The 21,704-nt window shown below is 49.1% G+C and overlaps 1 protein-coding gene across 1 annotated transcript in view; it reads right to left on the reverse strand.

Moving 5' to 3' along the window:
- Positions 1-8,746, reverse strand: part of EVC2 (EvC ciliary complex subunit 2) — a 142,528-nt gene extending 133,782 nt beyond the window's left edge. The window contains exons 1-3 of the mRNA XM_065877684.1: positions 8,588-8,746; positions 5,461-5,529; positions 3,301-3,487 (exon numbers count right to left, since the gene is read on the reverse strand). Coding sequence (XP_065733756.1) covers positions 3,301-3,487; positions 5,461-5,529; positions 8,588-8,737 — 406 coding nt within the window. The 5' untranslated portion in view covers positions 8,738-8,746. The remainder of the gene's footprint in view (positions 1-3,300; positions 3,488-5,460; positions 5,530-8,587) is intronic.
- Positions 8,747-21,704: the final 12,958 nt, after the last annotated feature.

Genomic DNA, 21,704 nt, shown 5'->3' on the forward strand with positions numbered 1-21,704 from the left:
TCAGGGCTGTCCTTGAATCATACTGCAAACCCCCGACATACTTTGTTTAATAGCGTAGCGGGATGCGATCTGAATGGGTTTTAGAATTAGGGAGAATTTCCCGCCTTGGGTCTGGAGTATCCTTTGAGTTTATTTCAATAATGTAACACTCGAATCATTTCCAAAACCTTCATGGGGCTGGAAAAAAAATTTCTTCCACCAACCAGCAGTCCCAGAAGGACACACACAGGGGCAAGGAATGGGGGTTTGGGGGAGCAGGGCTGTCCTGAGTCCCGACCAACAGCTGTTCTCCTTCCCCAGGGCACTAGTCACACCCCTGGCAATCCTCAGATTAACCAGAAGCCCGGTGGGTTTGGAGAACAAAACGACGGAGATCGGCAAGGGAAGAACATACCCACCACCCTGAGCATGGGTGCCCCACCTGAAACAGGGCTGGCCTCTCCCTGCCCCTTTCTCACTGAGCAATGCACGCCATCCGATGAAAAGTTTGGGTACGCATTGCCAGTCAGCCTATCTTACTCGTGGGAGTGGGCTACTGGCAGAAAGCAAGACTCGGCTTGCTTTTTTGTCAGGATGGGGGAGCCATCCCAACATGTCCAGTGGGTGACAAAGCCTGTCCATCTCTGCTGGTCAGCCAGCCAGCCCACCTGATCTCACCTACACTTGTCCTCTGACTCTGTCTGTACCTGTATCGGGGGTGATATTTTATCCCTAATACGCTATAATGTGCTTCATCTCTCAATGTACTGAGACCTCAAAAAGATGTAAAGAAAAGAGGAGAAATTAGCACTGAGCCTGTGGAATCCCTAGGATTTTTGTTTTAAAAATCCTCAACATTTTTACTTTATTTGTGTATAATGATAAAAGTTAGATCATAAAGATAAGGTGATAAAGATTAAATTGCTAATTAAAATGATAATACCGGTGAAGGTCATTATTCAGACCTGGCAGTGATTTTATCACCCTCAAAATGTCTGCAGGACATCAACCAGTTGATCCCCAAATGGTGTCCTGAGACAGATGGAAAGTACAATATTTCCTGTTGCGGACAGAAGAGATAAGTGAGACTGACAGAGATGAAGTGACTCGTTTAGGGTCACCCAGTTAATAAGTAGGAAGCCACCCATCCCTCTTGGACCTGTGGCTCTTTAAAAACAGCAAATGATGAAAATGATATTGATATTGTCAGAGCATCAATGAGCTGGGGTCGGATGGGTCATTTGATTCTGTAGTTCTATACTTATTCTCTGGGAAAAAAGTTACATGCCACTAAGTTGAAAACCAATGTCATATCCCTTGAGATTGCGGTAAGTTACAGACAAACATAGTTTGGATATTACTCTCAGGGCATGTAGAATCTAGTAGGCAGAGGTAAGGCGAGGGCATACATACACTAATAATACAGTCACAAGAGTAAACATAGTTGGCAGCGGCTGGGAGGCAGGGGCAATGGAGTTGCTATTCAATGGGGATAGAGTTTCAGTCATGCAGGATGAAAAAGTTCTACAGATCTGCTGTACAACAGTTAACAGTACTGTACCGTACACTTAGAAGCTTGTTAAGAGGGCAGATCTTATGTGTTTTTTACCAAACACAAAAATAAAGATAATCACAACAAAATAGGCATGGACTTGGGAGCACTTCCCACGGGCCAGGCTGTGTTGCTTTTCGTGAACGAACTAGCTTCTCCTTAGAAGGACTCCCTGAAGTGTGTCACCAGCACCCACAGTTCACAGGAGCAGAGGCTGAGGTTCAAGGGTGTACAGAGCTCATGTGTTGGGGTGCAAGTCAGTGAGTTCACGCATGAAGTGCCTGGGTGGTCCAGGCTCCAAGCAGGTGAAATGCAGGAGGGGCAGGTGAATGGGATGCAAGGAAGGAGAGAAGGACCCTCCAGACGGACACAAGAGCAGGAGCTGATGCCGAGCCATGGGAGAAAAGTGACAAGTTCAGTCCGCAGGAGCATGGACTACAAAATACCACTGGAGCAACAAGACAAGAGAGGCAAGCCACACTGGAGCAGGCAGAGTGCCAGGCCACATCACCTCGTCTCGCCTCTGCAACAGCTCTACGAGGCTGTTATACACATGCCACATCTGGAGTTCAGAGATGGTGATTTACAGGGGCCACACAGCTCCAAAATGGCTAAGTTAGGAGTCAAGCTAGGTCTGTCTGAGACCGAGTCTGTGCTCTGCTTACAGCCCCATGTTCTTTTCTCTGAGCACCAGTTTAAGAATTGGGGGGATTTATTTTTACATCATTGAAGAAAGGCACTGAAGATCACTTAGCTGGGATGTATCATACACTTTTTATGACACTGCTTAAACCAGAGCCAGCAAAGAGGTCATTACTTGTGGGCCGACTCCACTGGTGGCTTCTGTCAATAATATGGTGTTAAGAAGGATTCTGAGGCTTCATCTAGACTCAGAGAGAAAGAGTGGTGGATTGATGAGCAACGTGGGTCATGTGTATGGAAGTGGAGAGGTCAGTAAGAGTCCCAGGCATGTGAGAGGCACTAGAGCATCCTGGGTACGGGGTGGATGGAGGAAACCAGACTTTCTGAGTTTGAATCTCAGCCTTGAGTGCCAGTCCTATGGCCTTGGGCAAGTTCCTAACCACCTTAGTCTCTTTATCTGAAGACAGGGCACGTACTCAGAATAAAAGAAATCTCACCTTCCTAGGAAAACTGACAATTCTGAAGTCATAGTAACAACTGCATTCAGAACTGGTTTTAAATCTCCTTAATTAACCAATGACAACTCGCCTCAGGAAACACATCTCTGAAAGCCAATGAGTGACGGTGTCATACCTTGAAAGGGAGCCAATCAGTAGCGGAGTTACTCCCGTGAACACGCCTGAACACGCTTGAGCATGTCAAGAGCATGCTTCCAGGGCTGATGTCAGACCACGCCCATGTCTGTCCAGCACTCCCCAAAACAAGCTCTTCATTTTACTGAGTGATGGTCATTTTGGTCATCTGGGTGATGGATATATTGGGGTTCACTCTAATCTCTGTGCATGCTTGAAATTTTTCATAATAAATGTTGAATATATATATATATTTCAAAAACTCTTTCCCCACATCCCACCTCTCTCAACCTAAGTGACAAGCCAGCTACCTAGTTGCAGATACTGAGCAGTGGTCTCCTCCTCTGATGCCCTGATAGTACAATCCGTTGTGAGGACCGACTGCATGAACACATGTCACGTGTCTAAGATGCCTGCTGCACATCCCGTGCTCTGTGAGTATCTGTACGTATTTTCATCATTTTCCACCCCTGGCTTCATACACGTGGCTATTACCTTGCAGAAACTTCTTCCTGAAAGCCTGGAACCCTCTTGAGGTCTGGTTTCCAGCCGACTCCCTAACGGTGAGGCCGGTGATGTTGTCCAGTAAGAGCAGGTCAGAGAGGTTGGCAGCCGCGGGTGTCCTGGTGTTGTTCACAGACAGTCGCACATGGGCTGTCGGCCACTCGCTCTGCACGGACACCTAGGACAGGAGGCAAAGTGAGGATGGGCTTGCTGGCAAACCCGACTTCCCCAAACGAGGCCCCAGCTCAACCTGTGCCCGTGGGAGGGGATTAAGGTCTCACAAAGGTTCTAGAATTTATCAGGTTTGATTCCAAAGGCCCCAGGAGAATTTTGACTCCCGCTTGCCAAGCTGTTGCTCAGAGATCATTTCAAAGAAATCGGGACCCTGAAATGCAGTGAAATGATGCCCACAGAGAAACTTAGAAGAAAAAACAGCCACGCACAGGACCACAGTCAGGCTGGGGAGATTGTGACAACTGGTGTCCCCAAGAAAAGCAAACAGTGGCTCTTTCTTACTCTATTAGTTTGAAGATTCAGCCCCAGCCAGTCCAGGGCCTCTGATTGCCATCTGATCTCCAGGTTTGCCCCAAGCTGGTCTCCTGTCTCCTGGCCAGTCGCCCCCTTCAGGGTTCTGCTTGCCCATGTGTTTGAATAGCTCAGGGCTAGGGAGTTCCCTGGTGGCCTAGCGGTTAGGATTCTAGGCTTTCACTGCTGTGGCCTAGGTTCAATCCCTAGCCGGGGAACTGAGATCCCCCAAGCCATGTGGTGAGGCCAGAAAAAAAAAAAAAGTTAAATGAATAGCTCAGCTATTCAAAGCCAATGGCCCACAAGCAGCCTGGCTCCCCACCTGGCCTCTGTGACGTTGCCCTGCTCCCTCTCTCGAACCCTATCTCCCACCACTCCTGCCCTTCCTTCACCCCAGCTCTGCTGAAAGAGACACAGGAGCTGAGAAAAGAGAGGGAAGCCATGTATGTCCCAAGAAGAGTGAGCTCTGGAACGTAATAAATGAAAAAAGCAAGTTGTAAAACTTCGTGTATGGAATACTGGCACCAACGTAAAAAGGGGAAGAAGGAAGGTATGTGTATGTACCTACGTGCATACACACACACACACTCATAACTGAGTGCTTGTGGCAGGAAACATCTTTAGAAGGACACAGGAGAAACTGGTAGTACCAATTTTATCCAGGAAAGGGAGCAAGACAGCTGACGGCCTGGGCTGAAATGAGGGCTGTGCAGTACATGGTCAGCTCAGCAGGCTTGGATTGTCCAAACCTTGCACATCCCAAAGAAAGGACCAGCTACTGGGAGACTAACCTCTAAAGACCTTGGCACATCCTGCCTGATAAGAGTGTCTTTATATCCTACGGCTTTGGGCCACCCCAGGTAGCCTCTGCAAACAATGTGGTTCACGGTGAGGGCCTTGGGCCAAGCTATGTTCAGGTGACCTGAATAACAGAGGTCAGCGACATGGGTGCTCCATGCCTACGTGATGGATCCTTAATAAAAATCCTGGATTCCATGGCTTGGGTGAGCATCCCTGGTTGATGCCACACATCACTGCTGGGCAAATTAAACGCTGTTCCTTCAACTCCACCAGGAGAAGACTGGCTATCTTGGGCCTGGTCTCCCCAGAACTCTGTCCTATGCGCCTTTTGCTTTGCTGACTATAATCTATATCATTTTGCTGCTATAACCTGTAACTGTGTGTAGAACCGCTTTTCTGAGTTCTGTGAGTCCTTCTAGGGAAGCACTGAACCTGAGGGTGGTCTTGGGGACCCTCAACACAGGATCATGTGAAAGCCATCTCATGAGATTAGTAAGGGCCAAAGACCTAAAAGACATTAAGTGAGTTTTTAAACTTTCGGGTATCATATCAATGTTAAAATCTGAGAGAAAATATATACTTCCTCATTTTAAATGATTATAGAGGATTTTCACTGCCAATAATTTTATTGTTACCAAAGAATCTTAGTCCTGGTGCTGCCATATAAAATATAAGATCCCTGTGGGCCACATCATCACCCGTGTCCAGACATGGGTAGATAACCACGTGATTCGCCAGTTCTTTAAATACATAACTCTACTAATATATGATTTGGGCAAATTCAATTATTTTCTCTTTAAGTATAAACTACCTATGAATACTCACCACTGCACATTTCTGAAAAATTACTCCATTCTCAGAAGTTCCTTGAATGTCTCTTGAAATGTCTCCATACTACAATAAAATATAGAAATCATTAGAAAATGAAAAATATTTCATGCTACATTTGTCAAGTAAAAGTACAAGATGAACTTTATTATTTTTTTTTTTTTGCGTTACGCGGGCCTCTCCCTGTTGTGGCCTCTCCCGTTGCGGAGCACAGGCTCCGGACGCGCAGGCTCAGTGGCCATGGCTCACGGGCCCAGCCGCTCCGCGGCATGTGGGATCTTCCCAGACCGGGGCACGAACCCGTGTCCCCTGCATCGGCAGGCGGACTCTCAAACACTGCGCCACCAGGGAAGCCCAAGATGAACTTTTAAAAGGGCCAGGCAGAGGGGTTACTTCTGCTGGTGTAGTAACTCCCATCAATCCTGAAGATTTTTTTAAAAGGAGTATTACAGGACTGGAACTTAAAACCTATGAGGGAAGAAGAACGTGGACGTGGATCACACGGGGCTATGTCCTGGTCTGGGGTGCGTGTCAATGACACCATTGCCACAGGGACTCAGCAAACCAGGGTTGACACTTCAGCAGGAGGAATGTGAGCAGAGCTATGGAAAAGTCCTTTAAGGACTGCACACATGTTCTGTGTGGGGTACACCAGCCACACAGCAGGGACTGAGTGAACATGGACCACAGCATGTTGGGGCACCTCCCATGAGCTGGATACATCATCAACAGGGAGAGAATCAACCCGAGATTGGGCTCCTCCAGCCCCACGACGGCTCCCCTGGAAGGACACCAGTGGAAAGCCAGAGCTCGCCCACCAGATGCCGGCCCCACTGCCCCTCGTAATCACAACCGGTCCCTGTTCATTTCCACCCTTGCCATATGCCCCGTGACCCCAGGCCATGCCTCCCCGCTGTCTGCCCTGCCCCCCTCCATCTGCAGTGGGTGGAGCCATACTCTCAATCACAGACCACAGCAGCTCTCAGTGATACCAACGATCATAACAATGGCTATTCTTTCCCAAGTGCCAGGCATATGCCCATCACTGTACACATGTGAATTCTATTACTCCCATTTTACAGATGAGGAAACTAAGCCTCATGAGGGTTAACGCACTTGCCCGAGGCTGCATAGGCAGGAAGCTTGGACTCCACCCCAGGCTGTGTGCTCTGTATCCTATGATCCTCCCACACCACACACCCCTCTCCAGAGCGTGAGGCTCTCATTGTACAGAAGCGAACAAAGACACAGAAAGGGGAAGTCATGTTCCTGAGAACACGCTGACCACATGCAGCAGCATAAGCTGACCAGGCCTCCGATTCCAGTTGAGTCTCTGTCCACGACCCCACCCTCGTGCTCTGACGTGCCAGGCCCCCAGTGAGTCCTGGAGGGCAGACGCCTGGCTTTCTACTCTTCTGATCCCCACACAGCATCTTGCAAACGACAATTGAACAAACACAGCTTGCTGGGCAAAGACACACAGGAAGGGGGATGGAGGTGCTGCCGAAAGAGGGGCTGAGTCGCCTGTCACTGGAGAGGGTTGGAAAGACGATGACCAACGTGGTGGGTTGAATGTGGCTCCACGTCCTAAAGCCCAGAACCTGGGAATGTCACGCTATTTGGAAAAGGGCTCTTTGAAGATGTAATTAAGCCAAGGCTCTCAAGATGAGATCATTCTGGATTTAGGTGGATTGGATTTAGCTAGGCCCTAAATCCAATGACAAGTGTCCTTACCAGTGACAGAAAAGGAGAATAAACACCCACAGAGAAGATGCCACAAGAAGGTGGAAACAGAGTGACAGTAAATGTTACACGTCAACTGGCTGGGCCATGGTATCCAGCCATGGTACCCAGATATTTAGTCAAACATGTCCAGATGCCACTGTGAAGGTATTTTAGATGAGAGTAATGTTTAGGTCAATGGACTTTGAATAAAGCTGATGACCCTGCATGAGGTGGGTGGGCCTCGCCCAATCAGGTGAGGCCTTAATGGAAAAGACTGGGGTTTTCCCTAAGGAAAAGGGAATTCTGTGGCAGTCACCTTTCCAACTTGAGCATCAGTTCTTCCCTGGGTCTCCAGCCTGCCCTGCAGAGTGTGGACTTGCCAGTCCCCACAATTACATGAGCAATTCTTTAAAATAAATCCCCCCCGCCTCTCGCTCACATGTGTCCTACCTGTTTTGTTTCTACCAGGGAATCCTAATATAGAGATTGGAGTGAGGCAGCCACAAACCAAGGAAAGCTATCAGAAGCTGGAAGAAACAAGGATGGATCTTCTCCTACAAGCCCCCAGTGACAGCACGCCTCTGCTGACACCTTGACTTCCCACCTCCAGAACAGGGAGAGAATAAATGTCATTGTTTTAAGCCACCAAGTTGGTGGAAATATGTTACACAGTCTAGGAAACTAATACAAATATGTAGCCGGGGGCCAAGAAGGGGCTTGTGGTCATGGTAGCCTGTTGGCTGAACGCAGTGGTCCTCAAGGCATTTTAAGTCATGAAAGCTTAGGTGAAAGCGCTATGTGAAGCCAACACATTACACAGAATATGAAGGACAGCGGGGCAGGGGCAATGGTTAAGAGCAGGGGCTCCAAATCCTGGCTCTGCCACTTCGGCCTGTGGGACCCTGAACAAGCCTCTTAATCTCTCCAATCCTCATTTCCTCTCTGTAAAATGGGAATTAAAACAGTACCTGTTTAAGAAACTCGTAATGAGGCCCCAGTGAGATTATGCATAGACAGTGCTAAGCCTCATGCCTGGCAAATAGAAAACATTTGTTAAACACCTAGCCCTATTATCGGTAGCAGCATTTTTATAACAGGGGCAAGTGAATCAGTCTGGTTAAAACAGGACCCCCTGCCCTGCTTTAGAACCAGCTGACGCGGGGACCCAATGCTCAGATTCACACATCCTGTTCATCTAAATACTGTATATTGTACGGAAGCAGCAGCTCTCTGGAAAGTAAGAGGGATTTGCTTCCCAATGATAACTATATTCAGTGAAAGAGGAAGAATAGGTTTTTTGGAGGAACAAAAGCCTCTGACATTTTCTACACATATGGTCCAAAATTGGCTTCTTTACAACTTCTGATATGTCTTTTAAAGAACTGAACATGTTACTTACCAAGTGGTGTGTTACAGCAGACTCTCTTTTAAACAAGGTCTTCTTGGGCCACGAGGGTATAAAAGCAAATATGGAATGAATCCATGGCCCACTAGAGGCTGCAGAAGTCGGGGGTGGGTTAAAGACTTCAGTTTTCTTATTGAATTTCATTCCAAATGGTGCTTCTACTGCAAAATAACAATGCACATGCATTACATAATACAGAAAGGCAGCGGTTAAACTCCAGAGGCAAACCACGTGGTACGTGAAGGCACTTGGAAAATCTTTGCTGAGTAAGTGAATAAATGAGTGAATGAATGAATGGCTTACCATCTCTTTGCCAAGAAGATGAGGCATTCTTATTGGGAGACACAGAGCTTAAGGATAGTGTTTCTCGAAGTCTGTGCTCCTTACCTGGGCTGTAGGCTGAAATGTACATTCCTGGGCCCTACCCCAGACCTACTGAGTCAGAACCACTAGGCAAGGGAGGAGCCACAGGTGATTCTTACACACCTGGCATCAGATACGCCCTGCGTTCGAATCCTGGCTCTGTCACTCACCAGCTGTGTCCTGGGGAAACTCATCTGACCACTGTGTAAATTTATATTTTGAAGTGACCTGAATTGTGGAGTTGTGCCTTTTCAACATTTATCTTCTATCCAGATATAAACTTATATTGACTGAGAACGAGTCCTGTTATTCAGTCTTTCTTACACAGAGTATTGAGAGCAAGGTCTTTAGAAGTGCTTTTCAACCCCTTTTTAATAGAATTTCTAAATATATGTAGGAAAAATTAAAATTAGAAAAAAAAAGAACGTGGAACTGGAATCCTAGATAAAATCAATATCTTTTTTTCTAGAATAGTAACTGTGGTTGATTCAGTTCGTGATGTTGGAATGGCGACAAAGGTAAGCATCGGGGAATTGACAGCCCTCACATGGAAAGAGGCAGGAGCTCTCCCAGGCTGGCTGCTCAGTCGGGATTGTTTGAGTCAATCACACAAGTGGGACAGGACACCCACCTCTGGACCGCAGCCCAGCCCCTCGGGCTAAGAACAAATGTTTTCCCAGAAGACTTGCCGGATATAAAATCCTAAGGCCACTCTGGGCTTCATCTCTGGTGCAGGCATCCTGCAGGTGCCCCCTGCTCCTCCAGGCCTTCAGAAGGCCCAGCCGCAGGCTCTGATGAAGACCTGAATGACGCAGCCACTGTTACTGTCCACAGACAGTATAGAAGGAAGTCAAGCTCCGAAGTGACCATCACCACCCACTGCATCATTGCCCAGCAGCCTCCCCACTAGTGCCACTCTCACATGGGTCACCTGTACTATTTGTGCAGGTGTTTGGATGCATCCTTACTCCCTCGCCTCTGGGCTGCCACAGGCCTGGAAGCCTCTCCCTCCATCCCCTTTTCCTGCTAACTGCCACTCCTCAGGACTCAGTTGAGCAGCACCTCATCCAGGAAGCCCTCCCTGAAGCCCTCCCAGTGGCCTTAGTCCTCCACCCCCTGCTCTCACTACAACCACAGTCCTTAGTGCACTGCGCTCCCTTTGACCGACAAGTCTGCTTAATCAGTGGCTAAAAGGTCTCTGTGATTACTGTGGTATCACCTCAACCTATTTTATGCAAATGAAAACATTGGATTTTGTAAAATGTAAAGACCGCAGAGAGTAATAAAAGATATAAAAAGTACTTTTAATTCCCCCAGGAAATGAAATATGTTTACCCCTGGTATAAAACAAAGAGGTGTATTCATAATCTGTGCCGAGAAGATTCTGGACAAAAAAATTATTCTGCCTGCCCAGTACCCCTGCCTTCGTGGTAGCCCACAACACACACACACACACTAGTCAGTAAGATTCTTATTCTATACAGAAAAACCTGGATCCCAGCCCATCCTGGTCCCCAGGAGGCCAGAATTAGGCACAGAACCCAGAATACTCTCCCCGCAAGCCCCAGTGACAGAGTCAGGGACTGGCATGGGACCCAGGCTGCACCCACTGGTCTTTCCTGAACTTTTGCCGAGCTACTGGGAAGTCTCTTCCTTTCTGCAAGTGGCAGCAGTCAGACTCCTGGAAGTCCAGCGCTGCCAGTGGTTGTCTTTCCCACCACATGGAAAGAATATTCCTGAAAATCACACTCACCAGAGGAAAGCAGGGGCCGTGATGGAAAGAGAAACGCAGAGCCCTGACATATATACACTACCATGTGTGAAACAGATAGCTAGTGGGAACCTGCTGCATGCACAGGGAGCTCAGCTTGGTGCTCTGTGATGACCTAGATGGGTAGGATGGGGGACAGGTGGGAGTGAGGTCCAAGAGGGAGGGGATATATGCATACAGACAGCTGATTCACTTCATTGTACAGCAGAAACTAACACAACATTGTAAAGCAACTATACCCCAATTAAAAAAAAAAAGAGAGAGAGAAAGGCAGAGCCCTGAGAACACCACTCCTGCATCCAGCAGTACCGAGGGCCTGCGAGTCCCAGTTATAGGGACCAACAAATTCCTCTTTGCTTAAGTTAGTTTCAGTTGAATTTCTGTCACCCAGTGTGGTAGGCTGAATGACAGTCCCCAAAGATACCCAGGTCCTAATCCCAGGAACCTGTGAATATGTTACCTTATATGGCAACAGGGACTCTGCAGATGTGATTAAATTATGGGCCTTGTGATGGGGAAGTAACCTGGATTACCCAGGGGCCCATAAATGCAATCCCAGGTGTCCTTAAAGAGGGAGGTAGAGAGAGATCTGAGAGGCAGAAGAGAAGGTCATATGCCCGTTGAGGCAAGATGCTAGTCTGCTGGCCTGGAGGCTGGAGGAAGGGGCCATGACCTGCAGAATGCAAGGAATACAGCTCCAGATCCTGGAGAAGGAAAGGCCTTCTTCCTAGGGCCTCAGAGGGCGTGAGGCCCTGCTGACACCTTGACTCAGACCAGTTAGACTGATTTTGGACTTCTGCCCTCCAGAACGATAAGAGAATACCTTCGTGCTATTTTCACCACTAAATGTGTAATAACTTGTTACAGCAGCGAAAAGAAACTCATACACTTGGCTAATACAAATACTCTGCATTTTCTTTATCAGATGCCTTCGGGGGGAATGAAGACAGACCACCTCACCCTGAATTCTGGGCTGTGCACCCAAACTCCAACGTGCTGCTGTAGAAGGTGACACATTGCCTTGCTCTGTAAGGCATGCTGGTGAGCAGGGGGCAAGGGAGGCAGAAGTAGGAGGGCTATGGCTTTAGGGTCTGGTTCTCTCTCATGGTCAAATCAATAAAAAATCAACCAAAAGAAAAACTTACCTGCAGTCAGAAAGTGAGAGCTTTCCACACTGGGCCGAATCCCATGGGGCAAGTCCTAAAAAGAGTCAAAAGGCACAAAGACATTAACAAAGGACATAGTAGGAGTGGCTGAGAGCCACTTTTGTAAATGGCTCACGTGGAGAGGAGCTGCACTTTTATCCAGAAGTCTGATGTAAATCTTTCTAAGTCGATCATCCCACCAGCTTTTGAATATAGGATGATGTAACTGCAGTTCTGGGAGCTGTCTAGGGAGACAGCAGAGTGTAGGGGAAATTTTATATAGTTGGACAGACCTGGGTTCAAATCGCATCTCTGCTTTTCATGAACCCCGTGATGCTGGGAGAGCCTCAAGTCTCCGAACTCCCAAGATCCTGCAAGTTTTCACAGAGTGGCACATAAAACACTAGCCTGGGAGTCCGGAGAACTGGATTCGAACTGGACCATTTACTTGCTGTGTGCCCTTGGCCAAGTCTCTCAGCCTCTCTGAGCCTCAGATTCCTCCTCTGAAAACTGTGGACCTCAAAGCATCCTCCCAGCTTGCTTCACCTCGCTCAGTGATGAAAACTTGTCTAAATGGGGCCCAGCCAACCCGTCCACTCTACCTTTGTAAAATACTGAGCCTTGGAAAGGCCCAGACTCCACCACTATAAAACAATGATAATAATAATTACTGCTATTATAGCGCCCTGGCTACAGCCATTGAAGTGGGCCAAGCCCAGTCTGTTCACAACAGCATTATTCACAGTAGCCAAAAGGTGGAAGCAACCCAGTGTCCACTGATGGATGGATAAGTAAAAGTGGTCCATGCATACAATTCTACTTATAGGAGGTATGTCAAATCCATAGACAGAAAGTAGAATGGTGGTGGCCAGGGGCTGGGGGACAAAAGAATGGGGGGGGTTGTTGATTAATGGGGACAGAGTTTCAGTTTCACAAGATGAAAAGAGTTCTGGAGATGGAAGCACAACCGTGTGAATGTATTTAGCATCGCTGAACCGTTAAGAGGGTAAATTTCGTTATGTGCCTTGTGCAACAATTACAAATATAAACAAAGAAATAAATAAAGCAGATCTGTAATCACCTAGAAAGAACTCTAATATATATCAAGTAAGATCCCTAGGTCATAAAATTATGAATAATATGGTTTCATTTAATAAAAATGGCATTTTTGTATGCTTAAGACATTATTATATATTTAATAATTATATTTATGTATTTATATTATTTTTATATAAATTACAGTTCATTTACTAGTATATATTACTTACATATTTAATAACTTGAAAGTATATCTATATATATGTAGATATTTAACAATATACTTAATACTAATTATTTACACATTTACTATATAATTACACGTTTAACAATATATAATATCATAACCATGCATTATTTTTAAAAGCCTAGAAAGGAGTATGCTGAAATCTTAGACTTTGGGTCTTGGGGACCAAGTCTGTGCCCAGTAGAGGGGAGAATCCCTTGTTTCCACGCCACCTATATTGTTTCATTTCTTGTAAGAGGAGCGTGTGCCCACGTGTCATTGCAACAACAGCAATAAGGAGAACATAGACTGAGTGATGGGACCTACGCCTGTTCCTTCAGGGTCTTCCAGGGCCCCCACCCCCAATGTGAACGTTGTCCCCGAGAACCCCTCGGACAGGTGTGTGTGGCCAGGACAACCACTAATCCATAACGTGCCTTCCACAAGGTGGAAAGAGATGCCACTTCCTCAGAAGAAGAATGCCGTGTGCCAGACACTGATGTGGATGGAATAAGTCTTTGCTGCCATCTGGCAGGAAAAAAAATCTCCTAAGAGCATACATCCAGCCTGCGCATAGTGACCTCCTTCTAACAGGTACAGTGCAGGGGGAGGGGGTAATTTCACAGTGGAGCAACCTGGCCAGCGCTGGTCCAGCCGGGAGTTCAGGGTCAACACTGACAGCGAAACATCCCAGAAAACTTCCTCTTAATGGCTAGTCTCTACTTCTGAAATTGAAGACCATGGCATAGTTTCCAACTTATTTAATATTTCTTTCCCTTTGACTGGGAATCCACTAAAGAATCATTTTTGTCATTGTGTGTTTCATTTAAGGAAACATTTACTAATATGATCATTTTACTGTGTGAGCAGATGTCTTTTCCCAATTTAATTCCTGGAAGCAAGGAAGAATTCCAAGCAACTCACAATTATTTGGCAGTTTTCCATCTTTGTTTCCACTGGTAGAAACAGCCTTCTTAAATGCTCAACTCTTTCAAATAAATTAATAATATCTTGAATTTATGTTCATGTCTAATCTAATGTTCCCAAACTGGGATAATTTCTAGTCAGAGAAAATTTCCCAAAGCTGTTTTGTAGGACAAGGTGTTCTGTAAGTTATTTTTTATGTGGCTGCATATCATTATAAACATAGAAACAACAGTTTAATGTTTCTAAATCTGTCTTCCTTTGATGCTCATAAATTGAATATGCCCTTAGGACCATGTGGGTGTTTTTTCACTGTTATAAACTATAGTGAAATCTGAAAACAAACAAATGAAAAGAAAACGCCAATAGCGATAAATCATGTTACTAGATGCACCAAGATGAATCCCAACAGAGGGCACCCTGCAAAATACCTGCCCAGTCCTCTCTAAATTGCCGAGGTCCTCAAGACAAGGAAAGTGACAGCTACATGTAAAGTGGTGTCCTGGATGGGGTCCTGGGACAGAAAAGGACATTGGGCACAAAAGCTAAGGAAATCCGAATAAACTATGGACTTTTACAATAGCATCTCAAGGTTAGACCATTAACTGTAATAAATGTATCTTACTAATGTAAGACACTAATAGTAGGGGAAACTGTGTATTGGGGGGAATATATATGAATTTTCTTTACCATGTGTACAATTTTTCTAAAGTCAAAAACTGTTCTAAGAACTAAAGTCTGTTAACCAGAAAAGACTAGAATTCATTCGTGAGGTCTCTGGGGCAAACAGTGGTGCCACAGGGCACCCGACTCCTACACGACTGCCTATACGACCCCTGCCCCTGGAACTTTCCATCCATTCTTTCACCCAGGCTTTGCCACTCGGCAGGCTCTGTGGCAGGTCCCTGACCTCACCGACGGACAGAGGTCCCCTTCCCAACAGATGCTTCCGCTTGATGGGGAGGGGCAGGATCCCAGGTAGCAAATGACTCAGGAAGCCCTCAAGTTCCAGGGACCCTTGGCTGTGGCTCCCTGAGGTCTCACCGGATCCTGGGTCTCACTAGCCTAGGGGAGACTCTCTGGGGGCTCCTTGGCCACCGTGAGCAGCCTGCTCTCCCAGACACCACACCAACTGCCACCTTCAATATCCAGCCTTCCCCTCCCTAGTGATCCCCTTCTCCCAGATGACACAGCTCCTGACAAGGTCACCAGGACCTCTACAAGGCCTCAGTTCACAGCCAGTTCTCCATCCTTATTGCACACAACTCACCAGCAGCATTTGGTATGTGAGCATATTAGCATCCTATGGCTGCTGTAACAAATCATCACAAACTGAGTGGCTTAAAACAAACACATGTATATTACTGTATGGTTCTGGAGGTTAGGAGTCTGACATGGGTCTCACTGAGCTAAAATCAAAGTGTCTGCAGGGCTGCATTCTTTTCTGGAGGCTCTGGGTAAGCCTCTTCCAGCCTCTAGAGGCAGCCCACACTCCTTAGCTCATGGCCCCTTCCTGCATCTTCAAAGCCAGCAGCAGTGGATTGAGGCCTCCCACTGCATCCCTCTGACCTTCCAATGTCACATCTTCTGACTCTCTCCTGCCTCCCTCTTCCATTTTTAAGGACCCTTGGGATTACCCTGGGACCACTAGGATGTTCCGAGATAACCTCCCTTTTATAAGGTCAGCTGATTAGCAACCTGAACACCACCTGCAATGTTAATCTCCCTTTGCCGTGTGATGTAATACACTCACAGGCTCCAGGGATCAGTATGTGAACATCTTTGGGGAGCCCTCTCTCCCTCTGAAATACTTTCCTCCCTTGACCTGTGGGTCACAGTCTTGGTCTTATCTCCTTTGCTGGATGCCTGGCCCTGGTGTTGCTCCAGGCCTCTGCCCTAAGGCCTCACTCTTCTCAAACCAAACCATACTTACTCCCAAGGGGAACTCAGCCAGGCCCTGTGGGGTTAAAGGCCTGTGTACACTGTCCACTCCTTGATATAGATCTCCAGCTCAGATTCCTCCCCCAGATCAAGACTCACCCATCCACCACTCTCCTGTACATCTCTACCCGGATGCCTCATAGGTACGTCAAACTCAACAAGACCAAATCAGAATTCCTGATTGCCTCTGAGGTTTCTGCATATTAGCTAATGATAGCTCTAGTCCCTCATCTGCTCAGGCCCAAGTCCTTGGTTTCATCCTTCACTCCTCTCTTCCTCTCTCTCAACCCACATCCAATCCCAGCAAACCCCCTGGCTCTACTTTCAAAGTATATCCCCAATCCACAACTTCTCAGCAGCCCTCCACTAACCTCCCTGGCCCATTTCACCTCCATCGTCTGCCTGGTCTCCCACATGCCTCCTCTCTTGGTTTTTCTTTCCACCTCTGCCCTCTATCCTCTACTCCCACACCTGCCATGGGGATGCTTTAAAAAGACGAGTCAGGGCTTCCCTGGTGGCGCAGTGGTTGAGAGTCCGCCTGCCGATGCAGTGCCCCTGTCTCGGAAGATCCCACATGCCGCGGAGCGGCTGGGCCCGTGAGCCATGGCCGCTGAGCCTGCGCGTCCGGAGCCTGTGCTCCGCAACAGGAGAGGCCACAGCAGTGAGAGGCCCGCGTACCGCATAAAAAAAAAAAAAAAAAAAAAAAAAAAAAAAAAAAGACGATTCAGAGCAAGCCACTTTTCTGCTCAACGCTCACCCATGGCTTCCATCTAACTCAAAATAACAGCCAGTCTTAACCATGGGCCACAGGGCCTTTCCTGATCTGGTCCCTCCTCACCCTCTAGCTTCACCTCATGCCCCTCCTCCCTTCTCCCCCTACCCCTACTCAGGCCACACCAGCCTCCTTACTGGTCCTGGGCCACACTAAGCACTTCCCACCTCTGGCCTTTGTCCTCACTGTGATCTCACTCTGGAAAGTTTTTCTCCAGAAGCACCCATGCCCCTCCCTCATTCCATCCAAGGCTCTGCTCAACTGTCATCTCCTAAAAGTGCCTTCCACCCTGACCACGGCTCTCAAGGTCATCTCTGCCAGTCCACTTTGCCCACTGTATTTCTCTCTACAGCCTGACCACCAACGGCCACACTATAGATTAACACCATTTAGTGTCCTTCTCCTGCCCCAAGAATGCAGGTCTAAGAGCAGAGACTGTCTTGTTCCCTTGTATCTCAAGCACCCAGAACAGTCTGGCACCTAAAGGCCCTTCCATAAACACTCAGAAGCCTCTTGTCCACTCAAGCCTTCACTGTTTCTCTCCTTCTGACAAACTTCCAATAGCACTTTCTGGGATGATGGAAATGCTCTATGGTCTGGGCTGTCCAATATGGGAGCCACTAGCACATGGGGCCATCGGGCACCTGAAACGTTTAAATTCAAACAGCCACAGCGTGGCCGGAGCCAATGTACTGGACACAGCAGTTTTAGAACAACTGGGAAACAGTTGTAAACTGGCTGTTAGCTCGCCCTTTGCAGGAGGGGAGAGACAATAAGTTAATGTGAGCATTTGGGTTCCAGTTTTCAAAGCACTCTTTTGTAGAGCCTAGCATCCATGTAAATGTTCTGGCATTGGCTTCCCAAAGGAAAGATCAGGCGAGGACAGGTGAGTGAGCTCTGAATGGGACAGCCATTGTGAGAGCACAGGACAGGCCTGGGGGTTTGGCTCCCTGGGCCTTGGTTTTCTCATCAGCAAAATGGGCCAGATACTTCCCACCAGACCAGACAGGAGCAAGTGAAAGGACCTTGTGAAAATGTTCATCACGAGCTTTATAAAAGCTCAGTAAATCGACACAGCATTATTACTTTGTCTTCTCTAGTGAAAACCTAAGAACTAATCATAGACAGTGAAGGGAATCTCATTTAAGAGACCTAAAAATCTGTAGCAAGTGTAGCAGGCACCCCGGGGTCTACAGGTAGAAAACTCAACAGGACAAGAGGAACCAGGCCCTGGGGGAGGGCTGGGAGGACCACAGGGCAGCGATGGGCCAGACCACTGGACAGACATTCCTGAGAACAGAAGCCTGGATTTGCAACAGGGGTCAGGGTGGAAAGGGGATATAAGTGGCGAGCGGGGGGCGGGGCAGAGTGGTCAGGTGTCTACCATGGGCAGGTCACCTAGAGGTGGGGGGAGGAATGGATGGGAAATTAGGGTGTGAGGGTGACCCAGAGGAAACAACCATCAAAGGCCAGAGGCTGAGGGGTGGGGACTGAACCTAGTGGATGCAGCCGGGTGGGCAAGGGAGTGGGGAGCAGACATCAGAACTGATTAGGAGGAAAAGGCAGGGGGACTGGTGACCAGATTTGGCAGAGGGAGAGGGGAAATCTAGGGTGACAGCCAGAGCTCTGTGCCCTCCCAAGTTAGGGACCACACAGGAAGGGGCAGGGTGAAGTGGGAAGTGGCTAAATTTGCAGTCACAGGAAACCCCAACAATAGTGCCTTTTATCAACTGCTACACTCTCCCGAAGCGCTCACCTGTGTAAGATGCGCTACCTACATTCCTGAGCTCATCTAAACTCACATCGACCCTCTGGGGTGGACCCTGCAACAGTTACAGATCAGGAGACCGAGGCACGAGAAGTGAAGCTACCTGCCCTAGGTCACAGAGCTCTTAGGTTGCTTAGTGGGATCGACCCGGCCTCTGGCAAGGTCCAAACCCACAGCCACCAGCCACACCCCTGTCTCCACCTTTCCAGGGAGTTTTCTGGCCACAAGCGTTAAGGAACACGGGTTGCATCCTACTCAGATCCCGCCCTCCCTTTAGGGTAATTTCCCTAACCCGAAGGGGCCTGCCCGCCGCCGGTACAGGGTGAAGCCAAACTTCCCAACTCAGTCCCGAGACTGGGGGCAGGCCCTCCTTACCTCCGCGGTCTGCTCGGGCCCCACCCCGGGAGCCGAGCGGGGATCCTGGGGAGGCTGGGCACCGAGGGGGCGCCGGAGGGGCCCCGGGTCCGCGGGGAGCCGGCCTTGGTCCCCGGACCCCGCGGGCAGCGCCAGGGCGGCAGCCAGGAGGCCCCCGGCCAGAACCCACATGGCGCGCCCCCGGGCGCCCGCCGAGCCCATCGCCAGCCAGGGACGCGAGACCCCAGACGTGGCTGGGGAAGGCCGAGTTGGAGCAGCTTCCGGACCCCAGGCCCGCCCCGCCGCCGAGCATGCTCAGTGAGAGCCTCCGCGGAAAGTTTTCTGGAACAGACACAGGCATCTGGGGCTTGGCGGGACCGGAGGAGGCTGAGGACCAAGACCGGCGTGGGAGGGAGGGAGCCAGGCTGGCGCGGCGGGCGCTGGGCAGCCACACTTGAGTTTGATCGCGCCCCAGCCGGGGGTCTCTACCAAAATCAGATTGGGTGACCCCTGCTTCCAAAGATTTCAAGGGCTCCAAGCGCCCCTCCATTAATGCCTCCTCCGTTCTCTAAGTCTCAGCTCAGACTCACCTGCTCCAGCAAGGCTTCCCTGACACACACACACCGCGCTGAATCTGGAGTCTGCCCAAGCCCACCAGCCCCCTATTAGAGAGCTGTGAAACTTTTGGAGAGGCAGGGTCATGGGGACACAGGACAGCAAGGAGAGGGGCTGGAAGGGAAAAGGCAGCTCAGAGGCTAGAGAGGAAGGCCACTGTTCATGTCCTGTTGGGTTCTGTTCAACCCAGTGAGGTTCCTACTGTGTGAACCCTTGCTGTGGATGAGCCCTTGGACATGTCCAAGAAGCCACCCTCACATTCCCCCAGGAGGGAGGAGTGGGCAGGTGGTCAGGACAGCCACTGGGGGACCTCTCTGGGGAACCAAAAATAGGGGAGTTGGTGTCTGGAGCCAGGAGGCAGCAGCTGAGCAAACTCCCAGAACTCTCCATGGCAGCAGGGCTGTTACTACCCTGGGCCCCCAGCGACAGCTTACACCTCTTCACCCTCCTGCAGCCTTCCTGCAGGGCAGCCTGTCATGCTGTCTGCAGCCTCAGGCCAGGAAGCCTGGCACCTGTGCTCCTTCTTACCCTGCCCCTCCGAGGACCGTCCTTTCCTGACTTGACAGGGACAAGGCAGTGGGGTTTGAGAATCTGAGAGTTTATTAGCCAAGCTTTCCACACAGGGTACACTGTCCTTGGGGGTACACAGCGTGTGCCAGGAGTGAGACAAGGTCAAAGACTAAATGCTAGCATTAATTCTATTAGTGAGAAATGTAAAGGATGATTTCGATATGCAACCAATTTTATAATAAACATGCAAAGAGCACGACATTTTAAGAAATGAAAGCCTGAGTATCCAAGGAAATAACCAGCGTAAAGTAAGAACTTCCGGTTGCCCTCATACATGTTCCCAGGAGCCTTGGAGCCGCTCCTAAGCAAACATTTAAGAAGCACCGCATGGCAGAGAGTGTGGGTCCTGAAAGCAGACAGACACGAGTGTGAATACATGTGCCCAGTTTCCTATTGCAAGACCTTGAATGAGCCACTTCTCCTGTCTGGCTGTCAGTTTCTTCATCCATAAAAAGTAAATCTAGGTAATCGTTCCCATCTTGCCAACTTGGAAGGAGTGAAGAGGAAATGATTTAAAAAGCCAGGAACTTGAGCTGGACGTCTAGGTCAAGGACACAAAACCCCTCTCTGGATCCCCAGAGATCCCCATGGTACTACCCCTGCTCTGGCCCTCACAGGGAATTAAGCTCCAAAGGGTAGGGGTGTGAGTGCATTCGTGCGTGCATGCACGTGTGTGTGTGTGTGTGTGTGTGTGTGTGTACCCCAGCACCCAGAAAGAGAGCTAGCATCAGTAAATGTTGCTTAAAGAAAGAACAGTTGCTGAATTCTTCTGCCTATCTCCCCACATAGCTGTGAAATCCTCACTGGTGGACCTTGTCCGGTTGGTGGCTGCCCTGGTGCTGCTTCAAACAGCAGGGTCTCTGGAAATGCTGAGTGAATGAATGACCACGCAGCATCTCCTGGCTAGCAGGGGCTGAGTGTAACAATCTCCCTACATGTAGTCTTAGAGGAAAGCATTGACCATCCTGGAAGAAAATAGTATTAAAACAGGAGTCTGCAGGCAAACAAGTACAGAGGCAAGGCAGGACTGTGCGGTCCAAAGGGGGCCAATGGGTAGAGGTCAGGAGCAAGGCTGAGTCAGACTCGCAATGTATCACTTGGTGCTGACCCTGAGCCTCGTCAGGAGGAAGGGCGCGTTAATAGTGCCCATCTCCGAAGGTTGTTAAGAAAGTTACTCGGATCATCAGGCTAAATGCTTAACAAATCCTAAGCACTCAGTAAACAACCAAGCAACACCCTCCTCCCTGGCTGTGGTCCCCTCCCCCTCTGGAAGTCAAGAGGCCCGTGCAAAACAAGACTCCTCTCAAAAGGTCCTCCTGGCTGAGAAGCACGCCTCTGGCCGGGCATGCTCAGTGCAAAGGCAGGGCTGGAGGCGGGGGTGGTTCAAAGTTTTGGGCGGAGGGTCCAGGCTCCTCCCTCCGGCTGGGCAGTGCCGGGAAGCTGGAAGGGGAGCTGGAGGAAGGAGGCTGCACAGGCCGGAGAAGCCGGCGGACCGCGCCGCGCCCCTGGCCCGCCGGGGACCAGGTTCACTGAGGACCTGGCGGGGATGGAGCTCCGAGCGGCGGGAGGGGGCAGCGCGCGGCAGCGGGTGGGATGCGGCGGGCCGGCCGCCTGAGCACCCCCG

This window comes from Phocoena phocoena, chromosome 5 (genome assembly GCF_963924675.1).
Source record: "Phocoena phocoena chromosome 5, mPhoPho1.1, whole genome shotgun sequence".
In the NCBI taxonomy this organism is placed as follows: Eukaryota; Metazoa; Chordata; class Mammalia; order Artiodactyla; family Phocoenidae; genus Phocoena; species Phocoena phocoena.